The 18,560-nt window shown below is 43.9% G+C and overlaps 1 protein-coding gene across 1 annotated transcript in view; it reads left to right on the plus strand.

The window, feature by feature from the left end:
• Positions 1–1,170: 1,170 nt before the first annotated feature.
• LOC308165050 (uncharacterized protein) overlaps positions 1,171–18,560 on the plus strand; it is a gene marked incomplete at its 3' end in the record, with an annotated part of 61,420 nt that continues 44,030 nt past the window's right edge. The window contains 3 exon segments of the mRNA XM_080539151.1: positions 1,171–1,246; positions 1,249–1,293; positions 6,475–6,576. Of these exon segments, the coding sequence (XP_080395277.1) occupies positions 1,225–1,246; positions 1,249–1,293; positions 6,475–6,576 (169 nt within the window). The 5' untranslated portion in view covers positions 1,171–1,224.

An 18,560-nucleotide genomic window follows, 5' to 3' on the forward strand; every position in this document is an offset into this window, starting at 1 on the left:
AGCCGCTGTTATATATATATATATATATATATATATTATACTGTATTAAGATGTGTGAACTGAAGGCACGCAAGGTCACAGAGGAGAAAAGCTGAATTAGGCAGATTCACAGAGAATAAAGAGTCTATTCTGAGACTGTTCCCGCAATTTGAACACACTGCATGTCCTGAACGGGGAAATATGAACCAAGAAAACGTGAAAATTACTTTTTAATTTTCCACTGATGATTTATATAGCCTCTCCACTTTCACTGTGCAGTGTTGCTTGAGCTAATACATCAAGCGAAGCTAAGCTACTGTATTTCAAGGCGTCTTAACCGCTTTCAATGTGCACATACTGATTTTACTCAATTTATCATAATGAATTTAGCTTCTTCTTTTTTCTCCAAAGGAAATGTAATCAACACTTTCCCAAAAGATACAGCAGCAATGTAACAAGCAAGCTAGAGTGTTCACTTCCTGTCTGAGCTTCTTGGCAGGAGTTGAACATCCCCAAACAGCAGTTTGCCGGCTTTGGAATTATACTGCCACATACATCTTCCAACATGGGGTGGTGGCTAACACAATCACACCTTTGACAAACTGCTAACATTATATTTGATCCGATCAAATGAGTGTGTGTGTGTGTGTGTGTGTGTGTGTGTGAGAGAGAGAGAGAGAGAGAGAGAGAGAGAGAGAGAGAGAGAGAGAGAGAGAGAGACAGAGAGAGAGACAGAGAGAGAGAAACAGAGAGAGAGAGAGAGAGAGAGACAGAGAGAGAGAGAAACAGAGAGAGAGAGAGAGAGAGAGAGAGAGGGGGGGAGAGAGAGAGAGAGAGAGAGGGGTTGATTTTGAGATTTTAAGTTATATATGACATGTGTATAGTCTATATATACTGTACATCAAGTTATAAGATTTGGGGGGAAACAATCCTCTCTCTCTCTCTCTCTCTCTCTCTCAGAAAAAAAGCTCTAAAAGAAAAGTGAGCGGGTCTATTACTCCTCCTCTCCTCCTCCTCCTCCTCCTCCTCTCCCCCGCACGCACATGCACAGTGCTGCTCGTGGCACAGTTGTCATGGCGATGAAACCGGCTCGTGGGGTTGTTGCCATGGAGATGCCGAGAGGAGCTCGAGGTCGCTGGCGGCTGTGGAGGAGGACGAGAGCAGGCGGGGTCCGATGAGGCGAATCAGCACCTTGGAGAGCAACAGAGGCGCACAGGCACCCCGTTCAACCAGGGGGAATACTACATGCTCATAGTGATCGGAGAGATTGCACAGACCATCAGCTGCAGAGTGCCAGAGAGCACATAGAGCGGGGTGAGTGAGAGAGAAAGATCCCCCTCCTATATGCTTCACTGATTCACTCAATGTCAATATTATGATTATTTTTTTATGCATCATGACTTATCATGGGAAATAAGAAATAGGACATGCTGTGAACTTGGTGAATGATGCCTCGTTGGAAGTTGTAGAGAGAGAGAGAGGGGGGGACGGTGGCAGTTTATGCCGCATAGGACGAGTGAAAGCTTGAATCAGCAGGATTGCACAATCACATAAGTACGCCATGCTGGATAGCAGAAAGAAAAGAAAAAGTTGCACTCTCATGCTGTATTTTTAAAAGCATGCGATCCCTTTTTAATATCTTACAGCTTGTGTTCCATAGCCTACAGTTATGTTTCCTTTAATACGGAGCGATGCATCACGAGTTTAAACAGCCGGTGACATTGACGTTAACGATAAACGGTCGCACTCTTCCTCAGCAAGGATGTGAGACGAAAAAACAACAATTATGCCAATTTACTGATGAAAATAATGTGGTTTGTGTGGTGTTGTTGTTGTTGTTGTTGTTGTTGTTGGTTGTCATGTTGTGTAGGTAAGGTGCCATAGTGCAAAGAAATATCCCACAATATGAGCCCAAAAACAGTCAATCGTGTCGCTAATTGGATGACAGAAAGTCAGTAAGTCAGTGAGGAATGACGGTTATTGACTACGGGTTTTACACGTGAGAAACGCCCGGTGTTTACAGGAGTTTGCTGGTCAGCAATCTCAGTATGCCAACTCTCCCTGGCCAGAGCCCCTAGTGATGAATCACCCTTATTAGGTGGCAGGCTGGCACCATGGCAACCTCTCATCAGTTGGACCACCAGGGACCAATGCCCACCTCCGTATCTCTGTCAAGACGCTAGAATAGTAATTCCAGAAACATTCGTTAGCCTCATAGCATAATTGCCTTCACAAGTCATGCTTCTCTTGTGGTCAGCCGAGCCATCTTTGTATGTAGTGTCAGAAATGCCCTCTGTCAAAGAGATGACTTGGGCAGATAGTGATTTGGGAATGTAACAAGCATTCTGATAGGCTGATGTCATCATAGGCGATAATGCACAGTGAATCAGCAGTGTTAGGAGAGTAGAGTTAGGCAGATATCTACATTTGGACAAAATATGACTTAGGCAATTATGCTTTGATTGGCAGAGTAACATCAAAAGGTTGTTACTCAATCACTTTATTATAGCCTGTACTTTTACAGCTGGATTTGAATTACCCTCTTGTTCTGCAAAAAGATTTGTAAAGCTGCAGAACAATAACAACACTTTTTGGGGTAATCCAAAAGGGATGTCGTTAACTGGGTAATTAGGTAAAAGCCGCCATCTTGTGCTTCTCTTGGATCAGACTCTCTGAGTTGAGCCCTCCTAAAAAGGCCTGGGTGATGTCATCTCTGAACCCATGCTGTTAAAAGCCCCTGATTACAATGGGATTTAGCGCCATTGTTTGTTGGTTGTTGCATGCCATTTAATCCATCACGAATTGACCACTGTTTGCACACTGACTTGATTAGCGTGTTGCTAGAAAACATCCAGCAGGCAAACAAGACAGCCATCAGACTTACCTGGAGAGTCACTATGAGCAGTCCTATAGGCATATAATGCTGTTATCACTAATGGTGCTGGACATATGTGACACATTCTAATGCGTTGGTCCTCATGTCGAAATCCGATGTAATGATCAGACTTTTCTTTCAGAACGTGAATACATTTCTGCGTTGTTTAAAATCAATGACTCATTGCTAGTCAACACAGCTTGTTTTGTGAGCCTGCTAACAATGTAAAGTAGTGTTGTAGTTAACTAGGTAGCGGTGGGGATTACTCACCCAATCAATCGTGTTGCAGTATTCTGGCTTGACTAGCGAGTTTGTGTTGTGATTCTCAACAACGTTGAACCGTAGTTCTGTGTTTCAAAAGAAAAGTCAGAACATTTTGATTGGTTGCCGACATGCGGACCAAATTATCAGACTGTGTCATATATGCTGTTATTGCCAAAAGCGCTGAAATTAAGTGTGCGAGAAATGTGTCAGCTGACATTATAACCAATTGTATCTATAACCAGATATTGGGATATAATCAGCAACTGCAACGATACTTGGCCAAGGGATATCTTCGGACAGATGTGGACAGATGCTGCTACGAGACTTTTTAAGACTTTCAGTTTCAGTCGGCGGTTTGATAGGCGTACAGTACAGCAGGACACTGCACTGCGTACACAGTGAGGTTATTCAAACATGACAAACACGTCCCAAGTATGAAATACAACACCTTCCCTCCAAAAAAGCTGAGAGGAGAGAAGACATGGAGCCTATAATACCCTTGTCTGGGGCTCACATTAGCTTTGTCTGAACTGGAGAACTGGAGACAGGAGCAAGGAAAATTACCCTTGACAGTGGAACAGAGAACAACCAGCTCTCTCTCTCTCTCTCTCTTTCTCTCTCTCTCTCTCTCTCTCTCTCTCTCTCTCTCTCTCTTTCTCTCTCTCTCTCTCTCTCTCTCTCTGTCTCTCTCTCTCTCTCTCTCTCTCTCTCACCCCGCTGTGCTCCTCAGACCGCAATTGATATATGATTCTATCCTTCATTTAGACATGATAGTGCTCCTCCACCTCCTCTGTCACAACAGTGTTGTGGCAGGGGTGTTGTGTTTCATTGCACCTCCGCACTCATTTTGCACTGACACTTCAAAGGTAACAGAGGCGTTTGAAATGTTCCCTAGCACATAACGTATTGTTAGAATTATAAGGTTCTATCTCCATCTTTGTCAAAATCGACTTTTTTTTACATAATCTGATCCATTAGGTGTTTATTAATGCCTGTGTGGTGTTATTTTTAAAATGTTGACATTTTTGAGTTAATAAAATACAAAGGTTCCATCTCACAAAACATAATGGAATGTAAAAACTTTGATGCTCAATATCTCTGAACTGCCCTAAACGGAGATAGAACCTTATCATTCTAAGCTCACGATAATTTGCTGATAATAATTAGACATCCCAAAGTGTATTGCATTTATTACTGATAAGCTTGTGCCGCAAAGTAGTTATTATTACTGCTGTAAAATTACTATTTTTACATCTCTTGTCAAGTGAGTTCCCCGTCAGTTATAGCTATAATGGTAGTGATTGGCATTCAAAGGAGTGTTTTATAAACGTGCAATGTCATTCGACGTGTGATGGCAGTTTCCTGAGTTCAGATTTGTTCTGCGTTTTTTCTTGTTGTCCTTCCCTACCCTCTCAGAGAGGGCCTAGCTGCTATCTTATCTGTCCAGCGGCTTACACCCGGACAGAACATTTGAAAAATCACAAACTGACATTTCAAGTCAGCTGTCATATTGATGGATATCAATTGATTTAGGAGAGGTGTCTGACTGTGTGTCTGGTGCAAACACAAAAGGCCCTATTGTGGTCCCGAGCGTGGAGCCCTCACCAGAATTAGCATCAGTGACACAGCGTTTCTGAGAAACAGACTCGGCTGTCTGCAGAGGAGACGCGTTTTCCCCCTAGCGAGGCAGAACATCTTCAGAACGTCTTTTATCGAGGCGTAGGGATAGACAGCAGGATGCGGTAGATTTTAAGAAAGTATAATCGTGTTATATGTCGTCCTCTACATATCCTACTACACTCACTGTATACCCTCAGGGAATGATGATGATCAGAGGGAAGTTTCTCCCTGTGGCGGGAGATCTGACGTAGCTTCTCTCAGAGGTTTGAATAGGATCTGACAGACCCTGTCCCTGGGGTAGGGAGGACACTGACGAGAGCCTCACACGGGGACCGGTTCGGCTGGTACAGATCCCCCCCCTACTCAGCACTGGAGTTGAGGGGGGATGAGAGGGGATGGCATCCCCCCCTGAGATAAAAATAGTCAAAATCATCCCCCTTCTAAAACTGCCATCCCCCCTTTCCATGCCTTATGTCATTTTATCAATGAACGTGGTATTACTGCTATTTCAACATTTAGTTTTGCGCATATTGAGTAAAATACTGGGCGAGGGAGGGGGCACGCACACAGGCAATGACATTTTTACCAAGTCACTGAAGTCACTGACACTGAAGTCACTGACACTGTGGGGATGCTAAAATTGTCCCCATATGATAAAATTCACCATCTCCCCTGATTTTCTTTTACAACTTGAGTACTGCCCCCCTACTCCTTAACAAGCCTGTATGTTCCCTGAGAAAATAACTGGTGTTCCAATTCCAGGACATTCTTTGCAAAAAATACATCTGTGTGTTACGTAAAACATCTGTCTCCTAGTCTCTTACATGTTTTATTAATTCCAATTAGATACAGCATATGATATTTCTGTCAGTTGTTAAATTAAGTCTCTGAGTTAGAAGAAGAAATGAAGTCACGAAGTTGTATCAGAAGTTCAATTAGGACGACTTATGTCGGTTTAATGATGTTTAATAAAAAATGTTAATACGTTTCAGTTTGGCTTAATCGAATGGTTCCACTCTGTAGAGCTCCCTGCTGAATTTGAATACCTTTATTTACTGTATGTAATCATACAAAACATCTATATAAACAAACCGATACATACATTATCAACAATTGTTTCTGTATCAATGTATATTTTGTTTCCGTCATCAATGTATATTGTTATGTAAGTAGAAATATACTACAGAAACGAAAGCAGTATATCAGACACTACAGCCTTCATACCACCATACCACCGCCTTACCACAACCCAAAATGTAATCACACAGACAAAATCCTTCTGCTCACTTACAAATCCCTCCACGCCTGCGCCCCCCAGTACCTACGTAACTGACCTCCTCTCCCAACATACCCCTTCCCGGAACCTACGGTCCGCAGACATGGGTCTACTGTCCACCCCCCGCACCTTTGGGGACAGAGCCTTCAGCGTGGCCGCACCTATCCTCTGGAACTCTCTCCCCACAGTGATCCGCAACGCCCCCACCCTGGACTCCTTCAAATCAGCCCTTAAAACCCACCTGTTCACCAAGGCCTTTGGCCCCTAGTCACTGTTTCTGTTTGCTTTGTTTGTTTTCTGTTTTGTCAATCTGATAATTTCCTTTAGAATTGTAAAGCATGGGTTTTATGAAAGGCGCAATATAAATCCAAGCTATTATTATTATTATTATTATTATTATAGACTTGTTGTGAAGGCATATTTGAAGTACGTTGTGTTCCTTGTTGTGTTGCTCTAACAGGGATACGCTCCTGGGACGTCAGTCTGACGTCATGTGACCTGGACCAGCAGCTGCAGCTGTTTGTGACGCGACACTCCGCCCAGTTCTCCGCAGAGGTCAAAGGTCAGTAAAACCTGGGGGGCCAATGACGTCGCTCGGAATGATCTTAAAAGGATAGTTTACCTACATTACAACATGATTAGGTAGATTACCTTGAAAACCATACCGCACGCCGCAAGAAACTTCGATCGACAGTTTGGATTGGTTTACTTAGCCACTGCTAGCATTTTAGCATTCACCCAAAAAAAACTATTAGAGTAAACAAGGCAGTGTTGGAATTGTTCATATTGCATGGCCAAATGATCAGTAATAAAGTCATTTAGAGAAACAATCCCTTTATAAGTTAGCAGAGTAAACAATGGTATTGTCTCATGAATATAGACTCCCAGCCTGTAGATACAGCTGTAGGGTAATCTCTTGTGCGAGGTAAAGTGAGGGCCTCTCCATAGACTTGGGTAAGAATACATCTGAAAATGCTCCTATCCTCCCTCGACGTAAACGCTGATCTAGGCTTTATAAGGTACGTTACTGTAAAGGGGAAGTCCGGCATTCAAACCACAACAAAGTGGTCTTGTTACCAGGGTAACCAGCTGAGGGACGGGGCTGGGGAAATGCAACTGTAGTGGATTTCATCTGGTTTCTTCTCTGTTGATATTGAATATTGAACACGAGGTGATTGATCATCTTAGCCTTTTATTAATAAAGTTACATGACGGGAGTCTAGAGTTTGCAAAATCCAGAGCCCCAGAGCCCCCCTCCTTCTCTGAGCACCCCCCTTATATACAAAGTCGACACCTTTAGGAGATCTTGGCAAAGAAATGTGGTGACAGGAAGCGCTACACTTTAGTAAGTGCGCAACAAGTCATTGGCCCTGTCCCCAGGCAGACTGGATTGTTAGCTACGATTTCCCAGAATGTAGAGATACAGACGTCAATTCTCAGTATATTTGATATAACACTACGACATAACCATGATCAAATACATAGATGGCCATCCATGAGATGTTTTGAAGCTGAACAGTGTTTACAATGACATTGTACTTTGTTTACAATTACATACAGGCTTATGTTTAAGTTAAGATGGATGGAAGGACAGATGAACTATGTTCAAGAGGCATTTATAAGCTATATTCTTCAATAATCAACTGCTATATATCATCAATTAAACATTTTGTTAGCCTCATAGCATAATTGCCTAAGTCGTGCTTCACTTGTGGTCAGCCGAGCCATCTTTGTATGTAGTGTCAAACATGCCTCTGTCAAAGAGATGACTTGGGCAGATAGTGATTTTGGAATGTAACGAGCATTCTGATAGGCTGATGGCATAGAGGCAATAATGCCCAGTGAATCAGCAGTGTTAGGAGAGTAGAGTTAGGCAGATATCTACATTTGGCCAAAATATGACGTAGGCAATTATGCTATGAGGCTAACGGTCTTCTAAATGTATGTACCAATCCCAGAATCTCCCTTTTAAAGCCAAGTCACAACATTATTGCTTTTACCAATCCAGTGTTTTTACAAAGTGGATAACCTGATGTAGGAATGATGAGCTCACAGCTAAATCCGGCATATTTACTGTCACCATATATACATATAAGTGACTGTTCATTAATGTGCACTGTCCTGACTAAATAAAAAGATCTATCTATCTATCTAAAGATCTAACTGCATAGAGCTTGTTCCACCGTACCTCTGATGGAACGGGGAGATTGTAGCACTGTACTGTCCCTTCTAATGATGCCAATATAATCATTTTTATTTGAACATTAATTATTGTTACTAAGCCTGAGTGCATAATGATTGGGACAGAGTTTTGTCAGAAACTATCTATCTATTAGATTAGATTTAGATTAGATTTATTGTCCCCAGGGGGAAATTCATTTTCACACCACCGTACAGTATACATGTATACATACAACACCGTACAACACAGACAACAACAGACAGTACTACACATGACACATACACAAGTACACACACTCAGCGCGGTCTGTTATTTAAGTCAACAATGGCTGCGGGGATCAGGCTTTTGCCAAAGCGAGCCCTTTTGCACCTTAGCGTTCTGTACCTACGCCCGGATGGCAGTGGGGCGAGGTACAGATTGAGTGGGTGGGTGACGTCCTGTTCTATTTCCCAAACATACAGGTAATAACACGGTAATAATAAAGCATTCACAGTATGTTCTGTACAGTATAAGCCCCGCAATATCGGAGCTAAAATAACATTGAACGGAAAACCACGTCGCAAAGTAACTCTACGTCAGGGAATCGATGATGAACGCCTTTCAGAAAGATTCGGTGTCATGAAATTATTTTGGATCCGTTGCCACCCATCAGGATGCAACACTTGGTCATGAAGCTGCAGAATTGCAAAAGCAGTCTGAAGAACTCAACACTTACAGTAAAGAAAAGCCCTGCTTTGCTACGGTAGACATGTCACACCTAAACACCTTTTACTCTTAAGATGATTGACACCTCTGCACAGTACTCAAGTTGTAAAAGAAAATCAGGGGGGATGGTGGATTTTATCATAATATGATATGATAATATGATAATGTGGGGACAATTTTAGCATCCCCACAGTGTCAGTGACTGCACTGTCAGTGACTTGGTAAAAATGTCATTGCATGTGTGCGTGCCCCCTCCCTCGCCCACAGTGTTTTACTCAATATGAGCAAAACTAAATGTTAAATAGCAGTAATACCACGTTCATTGATAACATTCCATAATGGATGGAACGGGGGGAAGGCAGTTTTAGAAGGGTGATGATTTTGACTGTTTTTATTTCAGGGGGGATGCCATCCCCACCCTCATCCCCCCTCAACTCCAGTTCTGCCTCTGCATGGTATCCAGGTGCTAGAATTGCAAATGCTGTCTGAAGAATTCAACGCTTTTAGCTCTTAAAGTAAAGATAAGCCCTGCCTTGCTACGGTAGACATGTCATACCTAAACACCTTTTACTCTGGAGATGATTGACACCTCTGCCTTCCCCTCACCTCTACATCGCTTCACTACCGTCTCTGTAAACGCCAGAGTGCTGAGTCAGGGGCAGGGGTGCTGCAGAGTTTAGGCTGTATCCCTGTCTTTAAGTGTGTGTGTGCGCGTGTTTGTGTGCGTGTTTGTGCGAGTGTGTTACAGTTGTTTAGGTACATGCTGGTTATGTGTACAGTAGGAGCTGAATAGGACATTTTTCAATAATCTGACAGGTTACCATACATACACACAGATGAGACACACACACACACACACACACACACAAACACACACACACACACACACACACACACACACACACACACACACACACACACACACACTGGAACTGTACGACACGTGGCAGTAAGTGCTAAGCTAAGCTATCAGGAAGGAAGCCAAAATGACACAGCATTTAAGACAAAAATATTGGCTACAAGACTACAGTTGTATAATCCCTCATTCTAACTCTGTAATAATAATAGTTTAGTGTTCATTCAGTCCTCATCCATTCAGTGTTGTTTCAGGTTGCTAAATGGCGCCAAAAGCATGAGTGTGGTTGAGAAACTACAAACTACATAAATGCCTAGGCTCTCTTTATAAGAGACTTTGGACCGTGCTTGTATAGCAGCTTTGATGCTGTTCTGATATGTTCTTAGTGATGGGGTCCACACTCAGACACACTCCGTAGTATAGGTCTGAGAGGCCCAAGCCCGTGGCATTCAGGCCAGGCCCAACCCTCCCCTCCCTTCCCCTCCCCTCCTCTCCCCTCCCCTACCCTATCCTCCCCTACCCTACCCTCCCCTACCCTATCCTCCTCTCCCCTCCCCTCCCCTCCCCTCCCCTTCCCTTTACCCCTGGCCCGAGCCCTACCAGGGCCCAAAACCTATTTCAGATTCTCGCTGACACTCACTTTTTTTTTTACGGTGGGGACGCTACGTGAGTCTGCATCAAAGAGCCCCGCCTGGCCCCGCCCCAACCCTATCTATGAACCCCATCTATGAACCCTCTCTGTGAACCCTCTCTATGCCAAGTACAGTCAGCCTGAGTCCGGCCCTAATCTGTTCATGGCGTGGGGCCACAGCCTCCATTGAATGCGTACAGGACATTTACATGTGAACTTTAAAAAGAGAAAAAATAAAAAGGAGAGGAAAAGCGACCTTGACAGTAATGGTGATGAGTTCCTCTCATCACAGACTGTACTCTGTACTCTACTGAGCATCCTGGCTCCACTTTGACTGCAACACACGTACAAACAATGCCCACACACACACACACACACGCACACGCACATTTATCCACATAAATGTACAATATCTAAAGGACATAAATACTATCAGTGCATTTTGACATTATGAAAACAGTCAGTTACAATAGTGCTGAGTTGACAACCAGTTATGCTACACACAGGATGTTATTCACACCAGATGATGATTACAGTGGATTTTACAGATACAGAATCACTACTGTAAAACAGACAGTGTCCAGCTCATGGGTACAAGAAGCACCGCCTTCTCCATATTGAGCGGCTACCAATAATAGCAGATACTGAGCAGTACTTTGCTAACTGTTTGGCCCTTCTCTTAGATAGACCAGCCATTTGAAGGACACACACACACACACACACACACACACACAGACACAGACACAGACACAGACACAGACACAGACACAGACACAGACACAGACACAGACACAGACACACACACACACACACCACACACATCACACACACCACACACACCACACACACCACACACACCACACACACCACACACACCACACACACCACACACACCACACACACCACACACACACCACACACACCACACACACCACACACACCACACACACACACACACACACACACACACACACACACACACACACACACACACACACACACACACACACACACACACACACACACAGGGATACCCCCAGGTATGAATGATCATCAGCAAAAGAGAAGAACTTTCACATTATATAACACATGCCATAATAGAAACAAGAAATGTTTTGTAACATTTGTGACTGTGACTTTGGTTCATACATAAATGCTATGCTAGCTACATTTGGGCGCATAACAGCCTCTCTATCACAGTGTGCAGTTTGTTTTCATCTCCTCTCTGTCTGTAGGGGAACCAGAGGATAGCACCGTCACACTCACTAAGGGGCGAGGTCAGCCGCCTGGCCAGTGAAGGGCACTTAACAGCGGGATCATATTGTGTCGACTTTGAGCTTTAAAGAGGAGACACGGGGACTGCGGCTGGCTCTCAGAGGCCTCCCAGGTGGGGTGGGGCAGCTGAGGAGAGCCAGGGATGGCTGGGACAGGGGGGAGGTGGAGACGGGGCTGGGTCTATCGATCTGCGCCGCTCTGCTCAGTATACGGTACAGTGCAGATCAATGGAGCTCAAAGTGGAGGGGAATACAATGCCTGCAGTGCAAAACCGAGATAAGAGGATCCCTTTGTTTTGTGTTGAAGCACCTAGCCTTCACAAGTTCACATAGGTAGACTGGCACATTTTTTGGGGGGCCGCTACCCACACGTTTAGCTGTGTTGCTCATTCCAGGAATGCATGATCCTTACAAGTTGTACCTCGTTGTAAAGGTGACTAATCAGGCTTTCTAACGCTATAAAATACAATACCAATTGGTATTATAATAGACTAATATAATAATAGAATAATAATAGACCGAAATAACGTTTTCCGAACTTTTTTTGAGGAGTTCATCTTTGTATGTAGTGTCAAAAATGCCTATGTCAAAGAGATGACTTGGGCAGATAGTGATTTTGGAATGTAACAAGCATATGGCATCATAGGCACATAATGCACAGTGAATCCGCACGTTAGGAGAGTAGAGTTAGGCAGATAGCTCAATTTGGCCAAAATATGACTTTTAGGGTTAGGGTTAGGGTTAGGGTTATGAGGCTAACGATATTTTTAAATTGTTGCTATTTTAACTGTTTACCAAAACATAAAGTTACAGTTATATAATGAATATAAGTGAGCAGATGGGCAGGCTCTCAGCTTTAATCTGAAGGTATTCACGTCCAAATTGGAGGAAGGCTTTAGGAATTACAGCTTTTTAATATGTAGCCCTCTCTCTTTCAAGGATCATTTAGGATAATTTAGGATAATTTAGGATAATTCAAGGATAATCCGGCTGCCCTCGAAAAGGCGGTTCAGGACCTTGGCCGCAAGGACAAACAGACTGAAGAACAGCTTCTACCACAGGGCCGTCCAGGCCCTGAACACAGCAAAGACCTAGGTTCTGGGCCCTGGACAGTCTGGACGGATTGATGGCAGCTGCTGGACTGAAAAAATCAGGTGTAGTGCTGAGGCACAAATATGTACATTTCAAGCCTGCAAACTGCGACACTTTAAATAAATGTGCAATAACACTATTGTGCAATATGACAACCCTAGTCGTCTATCTGTACAGTATAGTATAGTGGATAGTGTACATAGCCTTTATTTATGTAAACCAGCTCCTTCCCTTCTTGTGTTTTTTTTAAAAGTGTTTATTTTTTCTTTCCTAACACCAGGGGAGCCACCCCTCCTAAATTTCGTTGTTTGGTACCTGTACTGTAGCAATGACAATAAAGACCATTCATTCATTCAAAAGTAATTGGAAAATTGACTCAAAAGCTGTTTCAAGGACAGGTGTGGGCTGTTCCTTTGTTATTTCTTTATCAATTAACTAAAACGTCTGGAAAAAGGTCCGAGTTGATTCCAAGTGTGGCATTTGCATTTGGAAGCTGTCGCTGTGAAGGCACAACATTCAGTCAAAGGAGCTCTCAATGCAAGTGAAACAACCAAAATACATCAGAGACAACAAAAAGGCCTGGACGTCCATGGAAGACAAGAGTGGTGGATGATCACAGGATCCTTTACATGGTAAAGAAAAACCCCATCAAAACATCCAGCCAAGTGAAGAACAGTCTCCAGGAGGTAGGCATATCAATATCCAAGTCTACCATAAAGAGGAGACTTCACAAGAGCAAACACAGAGGGTTCACCACAAGGTGCAAGCCATTCATAAGCCTAGAGAAAGGCCAGGTGAGACTTGTGCCAATACAAAAGCCAAGGCCCGTTCTGGAACAGCACTTTTTGGACAGGTGAAACTAAGATCAATCTGTACCAGAATGATGGGAAGGGGAAAAAAAGTATGGAGAAGGCTTGTGGCTCATGATCCGAAGCGTACTACATCAGCTGTGTGATGACATGGGCATGCATGGCTTCCAACGGCACTGGGTCACTAGGGTTTATTGATGATGTGACAGAAGAGAGAAGCAGCCGGATGGATTCTTAAGTGTTGGCACTTCACAGTACAGATGGATAATGACCCAAAGCATTACTGCGAAAGCAACCCGTGAGGTTTTTAAAGCGAAACACTTATAGCCACCTTAAGTGTTCTAGAGTCTAGACTATGGGGACATTAGTGACATGCATGCTGCCTCCTCTACACTTTGCTGTCTAGACTCTGTGAATCATAGTTCCCTACGTTTCATATCCAATTTATTATCCCGCATTTGAGCCCCTGAAAATAGGGGACTGTGTATAAAAATGGTTGCAATTCCTAAACGTTTCATACAGTATTTTTGTTCAACCCCTTAAATTAAAGCTGAAAGTCTGCACTTCAATTGCATCTCGATTGCTTCATTTCAAATCTATTGTGGTGGCGTACAGAGACAAAATTATGGAAATTGTGTCACTGTCCAAATATTTCCAGACCTAACTGTATGAGGCAAATCCTATGAAAAGTGTGAAATCACTCATGTTGTGGACAGACATGTCGCCATGTCAAGTAGTGTATGTCAAACGTTTCCACATCGTTAGCCTCATAGCATAATTGCCCAAAAGTCATATTTTGTCCAAATGTAGATATCTGCCTAACTCTCCTCTCCTCACACTGCTGATTCACTGGGCATTATTGCCTCTATGCCATCAGCCTATCAGAATGCTTGTTACATTCCAACATCACTATCTGCCCAATACAAGTCATCTCTTTGACATCAGGCATTTATGACCCTACATACAAAGATGGCTCGGCTGACCACAAGTGAAGCATGACTCAGGCTATTATGCTAGGCTAACAATATGTGACTACATCACCCATGATTCACCACTTATATTAAGATTCAGGTTACCGCTGGTACAATCTTCTTGACTGACTTTTTCTAATGCGTCATAATGAGCTCAGGTTTCGTCTCACTGCCCTCCGGTGTTGGATCTGAGTATTGCAACCATGAACTGTCTTTTTTTATTCCTCCTCAAACTGTCTTTAAACCTCCTGTAAATTATGTCTGCAGTATAATCTCTGGCCATGCTGTGATGCTCTGGTTTTCTGCACTAACGCACGCACACACACTCAGACACACACACACACACACACACACACACACACACACAGTCACACACAGACACACACAGACACACACAGACATTCATACACACACACACACACACAGTCACACACAAACACACACACTTTCTCTCTCTCTCTCTCTCTTTCTCTCTGCCCCCGCCCTCTCTCTCTCCCTCTCTCTCTCTGCCCCCCGTCTCTCTCTCTCTCTCTCTCTCTCTCTCTCTCTCTCTATCCCCCCCTCTCTCTCTCTCTTTGCCCCTCCCTCCCTCTCTCTCTCTGCCCCCCCCCTCTCTCTCTCTCTCTCTCTCTCTATCCCCCCCTCTCTCTCTCTCTTTGCCCCTCCCTCTCTCTCTCTCTCTCTGCCCCCCCCTCTCTCTCTCTCTCTCTCTCCCCCCCCCACCTCTCTCTCTCTCTCTCTCTGCCCCCCCCCCTCTCTCTCTCTCTCTCTCTCTCAACTAAACTGCCTCCCTCCCGCTGACTTGATATAACATGACGTGACTCTAATAAGGTACCGCCGTTTTCTTTATAGATATTTTAGAATATCTTTCTGGTGGGTTTCTCAGACTTCCCCTCCTACCTCCTCTAATACCCGCTGCCTACTGGGCCCGTGGATTACTGTCAGCGATTCCCTCTGATTATACCTCCCCTCCTCCCCTCGGCTTAAGTGACATAGATACAGGCATGTGTCAACTGCGCTGAGGGAATCTCCACAGCTCTCACGGCTTCCCATCAGCAGAAATAATAGCTAAATAATAGCTAAATCCCCCCCCCCAAAAAAAACTGTCAAACTTAAGTGCTTTCCCCCAGTCGATACCATAGTCTTATCCTAAATGACAGGTAAGGCCCCTGACACTCCCCTGCAAGCTTCTTCCTCGTCTAGCTTCACACAACCTTTAGAGATCACACAGAGCTAATTGGGGGCTGATGAGCACGAGACAAGTGGGTTGTGGCAAATGAGGGCGAGCGTGGGCTGCTTCAATGCCCAAAAGACACAGGAGGGTACTTTGAAGCGGGAAGCTGTTGTTTCTTTCTGTGGAAAAAAGGGCCGATGTGGGAGGAATAAAAGGGGGGATATGAAAAGAAAGAAAGAAAGAAAGAAAGTAGCTGTGGGAACCAGACACAAGCAGCTGTGTGCACTCACTCCCAGATCTCCCTCCCTCCCCCACACACACACAGACACACACACACACACACACACACACACACACACACACACACACACACTCCACAGGTTCAAAGGAGCGGACAGACAGATAGTAGCGATAGCGTGTCAGGCGCGGTCGTCTGCGAGGGGATGAATTGATAAGCGGTATTAATGCCGTAATCCCTGGCTAATTAGCTCCGAGGCTTAACGAATGCAGCTAAACAGATGCTGTATAACACACGTACGGATACGTCGCCTTGTTGTGATACGACTGGACATTATTGCCGTAAGGATATGATAGGATGTAGAGAGATGCTTACATTGTCCGTCCATCATGTGTGCGTTCATCTTATCTTATCCCCCCCCACCGATTACATCAAAGAGGGGGACTATGTGTCACCTCAATCAGTCCAAAATGTATTTGACTAGCTAACTAATCTGACCAGCTGTTAAAAAACTGGACGAGCCCCCAAATGCACATTTAGGGCAATCAGGCTTCAGACACACAATGGTTTCTGCTGAGACTAACAAGCAGGCCTCAATGTCTAGGATAGCCACAGCATCTACCAATAACACAACAGATTAAGTTTAAATGAAGTTCACTTACTTCACCTAGAAAACAGGTGTGTCACCTCACTCAGACATGTTTCCTGTACACTTGTTTTTAAGGGCAGAGTAACAGATACATAATGCTTGGACAGTCAACTGCAATTCATTTGAAATGTATTAAAAGAATAAACAGTACGTCTTCAAGTATTTGAGTGTATGTCTGTTTAACTTGACAAACTCAAACCACTTAGGGGTTCTAGAGGAATTTTGGTGTTACTCATAATTTGGCTTGAGTGCAAAATAACAGCATCCTCACACTCAAACACTGTGCAAAGAAACATAGTTTATTGCGAGCTTTCGGTCATAGACCTTCTTCTGAGTGTGAGGATGCTGTTGTTTTGCACTCTACTGATACTCTTCAGTTCCAGCACCTCAGCAAAGTCTGATAACGGATAAGCGGTGGTATTTTCACTATTTGGATGCACAATTTGGATTGTGGATTTGGATTTGGATGCACAATTTGGCTGGATGACGACTCACTTTAGGACTTCAATATAGCTATATATACTGTATATGACAACTCTGACACACAGAGCATCGTGACGTGGTCTGAACATGACATGAAGGTCAGCTGAGCTCTGGGGTGGCGATTATTAAGACGCAGGTCGATGGACCCGATCTGCATAGTTGGCGTCGATACTTGGTAACTCTTATGTTACCATGGCAACCCGCAATCCCCAGTATTAAGGATGCCACCTCCGCTGAACCCCGGGGGCGGGACATGAGAGGTTAATGATCGAGGTCCGCAGCTACGGGAACATCGGAATTCATTTCAGATGAGGGAAGAGAGAACGTCTTCTGAAGATCAAAGACTGGGAACCCAGGGTGTGTGTGTTTGTGTGTGTGTGTGTGTGTGTGTGTGTGTGTGTGTGTGTGTGTGTGTGTGTGTGTGTGTGCGCGTGTGCCTGTGTGTGTGTGTGTGTGTGTGTGTGTGTGTGTGTGTGTGTGTGCCTGTGCGTGTGTGCCTGTGCGTGTGTGCCTGTGTGTGTGTGTGTGTGTGTGTGTGTGTGTGTGTGTGTGTGTGTGTGTGTGTAGCAGCATTAGTTATAGAGGAAGCCAAATTGTTTGACTGTCTTTCAGGATTATAACACAAATTTGCAATTGATATGATAGTATGATAGTAACCAAATTAATTATATACTTATTATTAATTATTATTAATAATTATATTATTATTATTATTATTATCTATCCATATCACATTTATCTATGTACGTTTTGTCTCATCTATCTAACGGTATCTGTCCACCTCTCAACACTTGGTCTCACAACTTGAGTGTGAGGATGCTGTTATTTTGCACTCTACTACTGATACTCTTCAGTCCAACACCTCAGCTAAGTCTGATAACGGATGAGAGGTGGTATTTTCACTATTTACCTCCCAACACTTGGTTCAAACTAACAGTTGAAGTTGACAGGTTCCATTCCATCTCAGTAGTTAAACCAGCCCTTACTTTCCGCCTCCCTGCACATCAGCCTGACTTCTGCTTTCTAGGAAAATGTTCCCCAGTGCCTTGGAGAGAGTTCAGAGGTCAGATAGAGTTTACGCTAAGACGCTTAGCTCCAAATGGCTCCGCTCATGTCTTCGACGGGCCAGCCCGCCCTACCCGCTCATCCAAGACGGCACCTGACGGAATACTAATGCTAATCCCGTTAGCACTGAAATGCTTTGTCATCATGGTGGCCTGACTGTCCCCTAATGTCATTGAGATACATTACACTCGCCATTATAGTAATGCTAGCCTATATATCGTGTAATATTTCAGGCATGTTGCAGCCTTTTAGGTTGAGCTTCCTTTGCAGAACTATATTATATCCTCTGAAAATGTTCCAAGAGAGGAGCAATAAATCTCTGTTTTTCAAAGGCCGCTCTAACTCCAAACTGGCTGATATGAAAGAAGAAGTTCTTCTGAAACTGTTTAAGAAGTCTTTAAAGGTACAATAGTCTTC

Source organism: Nansenia antarctica, assembly GCF_963989245.1.
Source record: "Nansenia antarctica genome assembly, chromosome: 9".
Lineage (NCBI taxonomy): Eukaryota > Metazoa > Chordata > Actinopteri > Argentiniformes > Microstomatidae > Nansenia > Nansenia antarctica.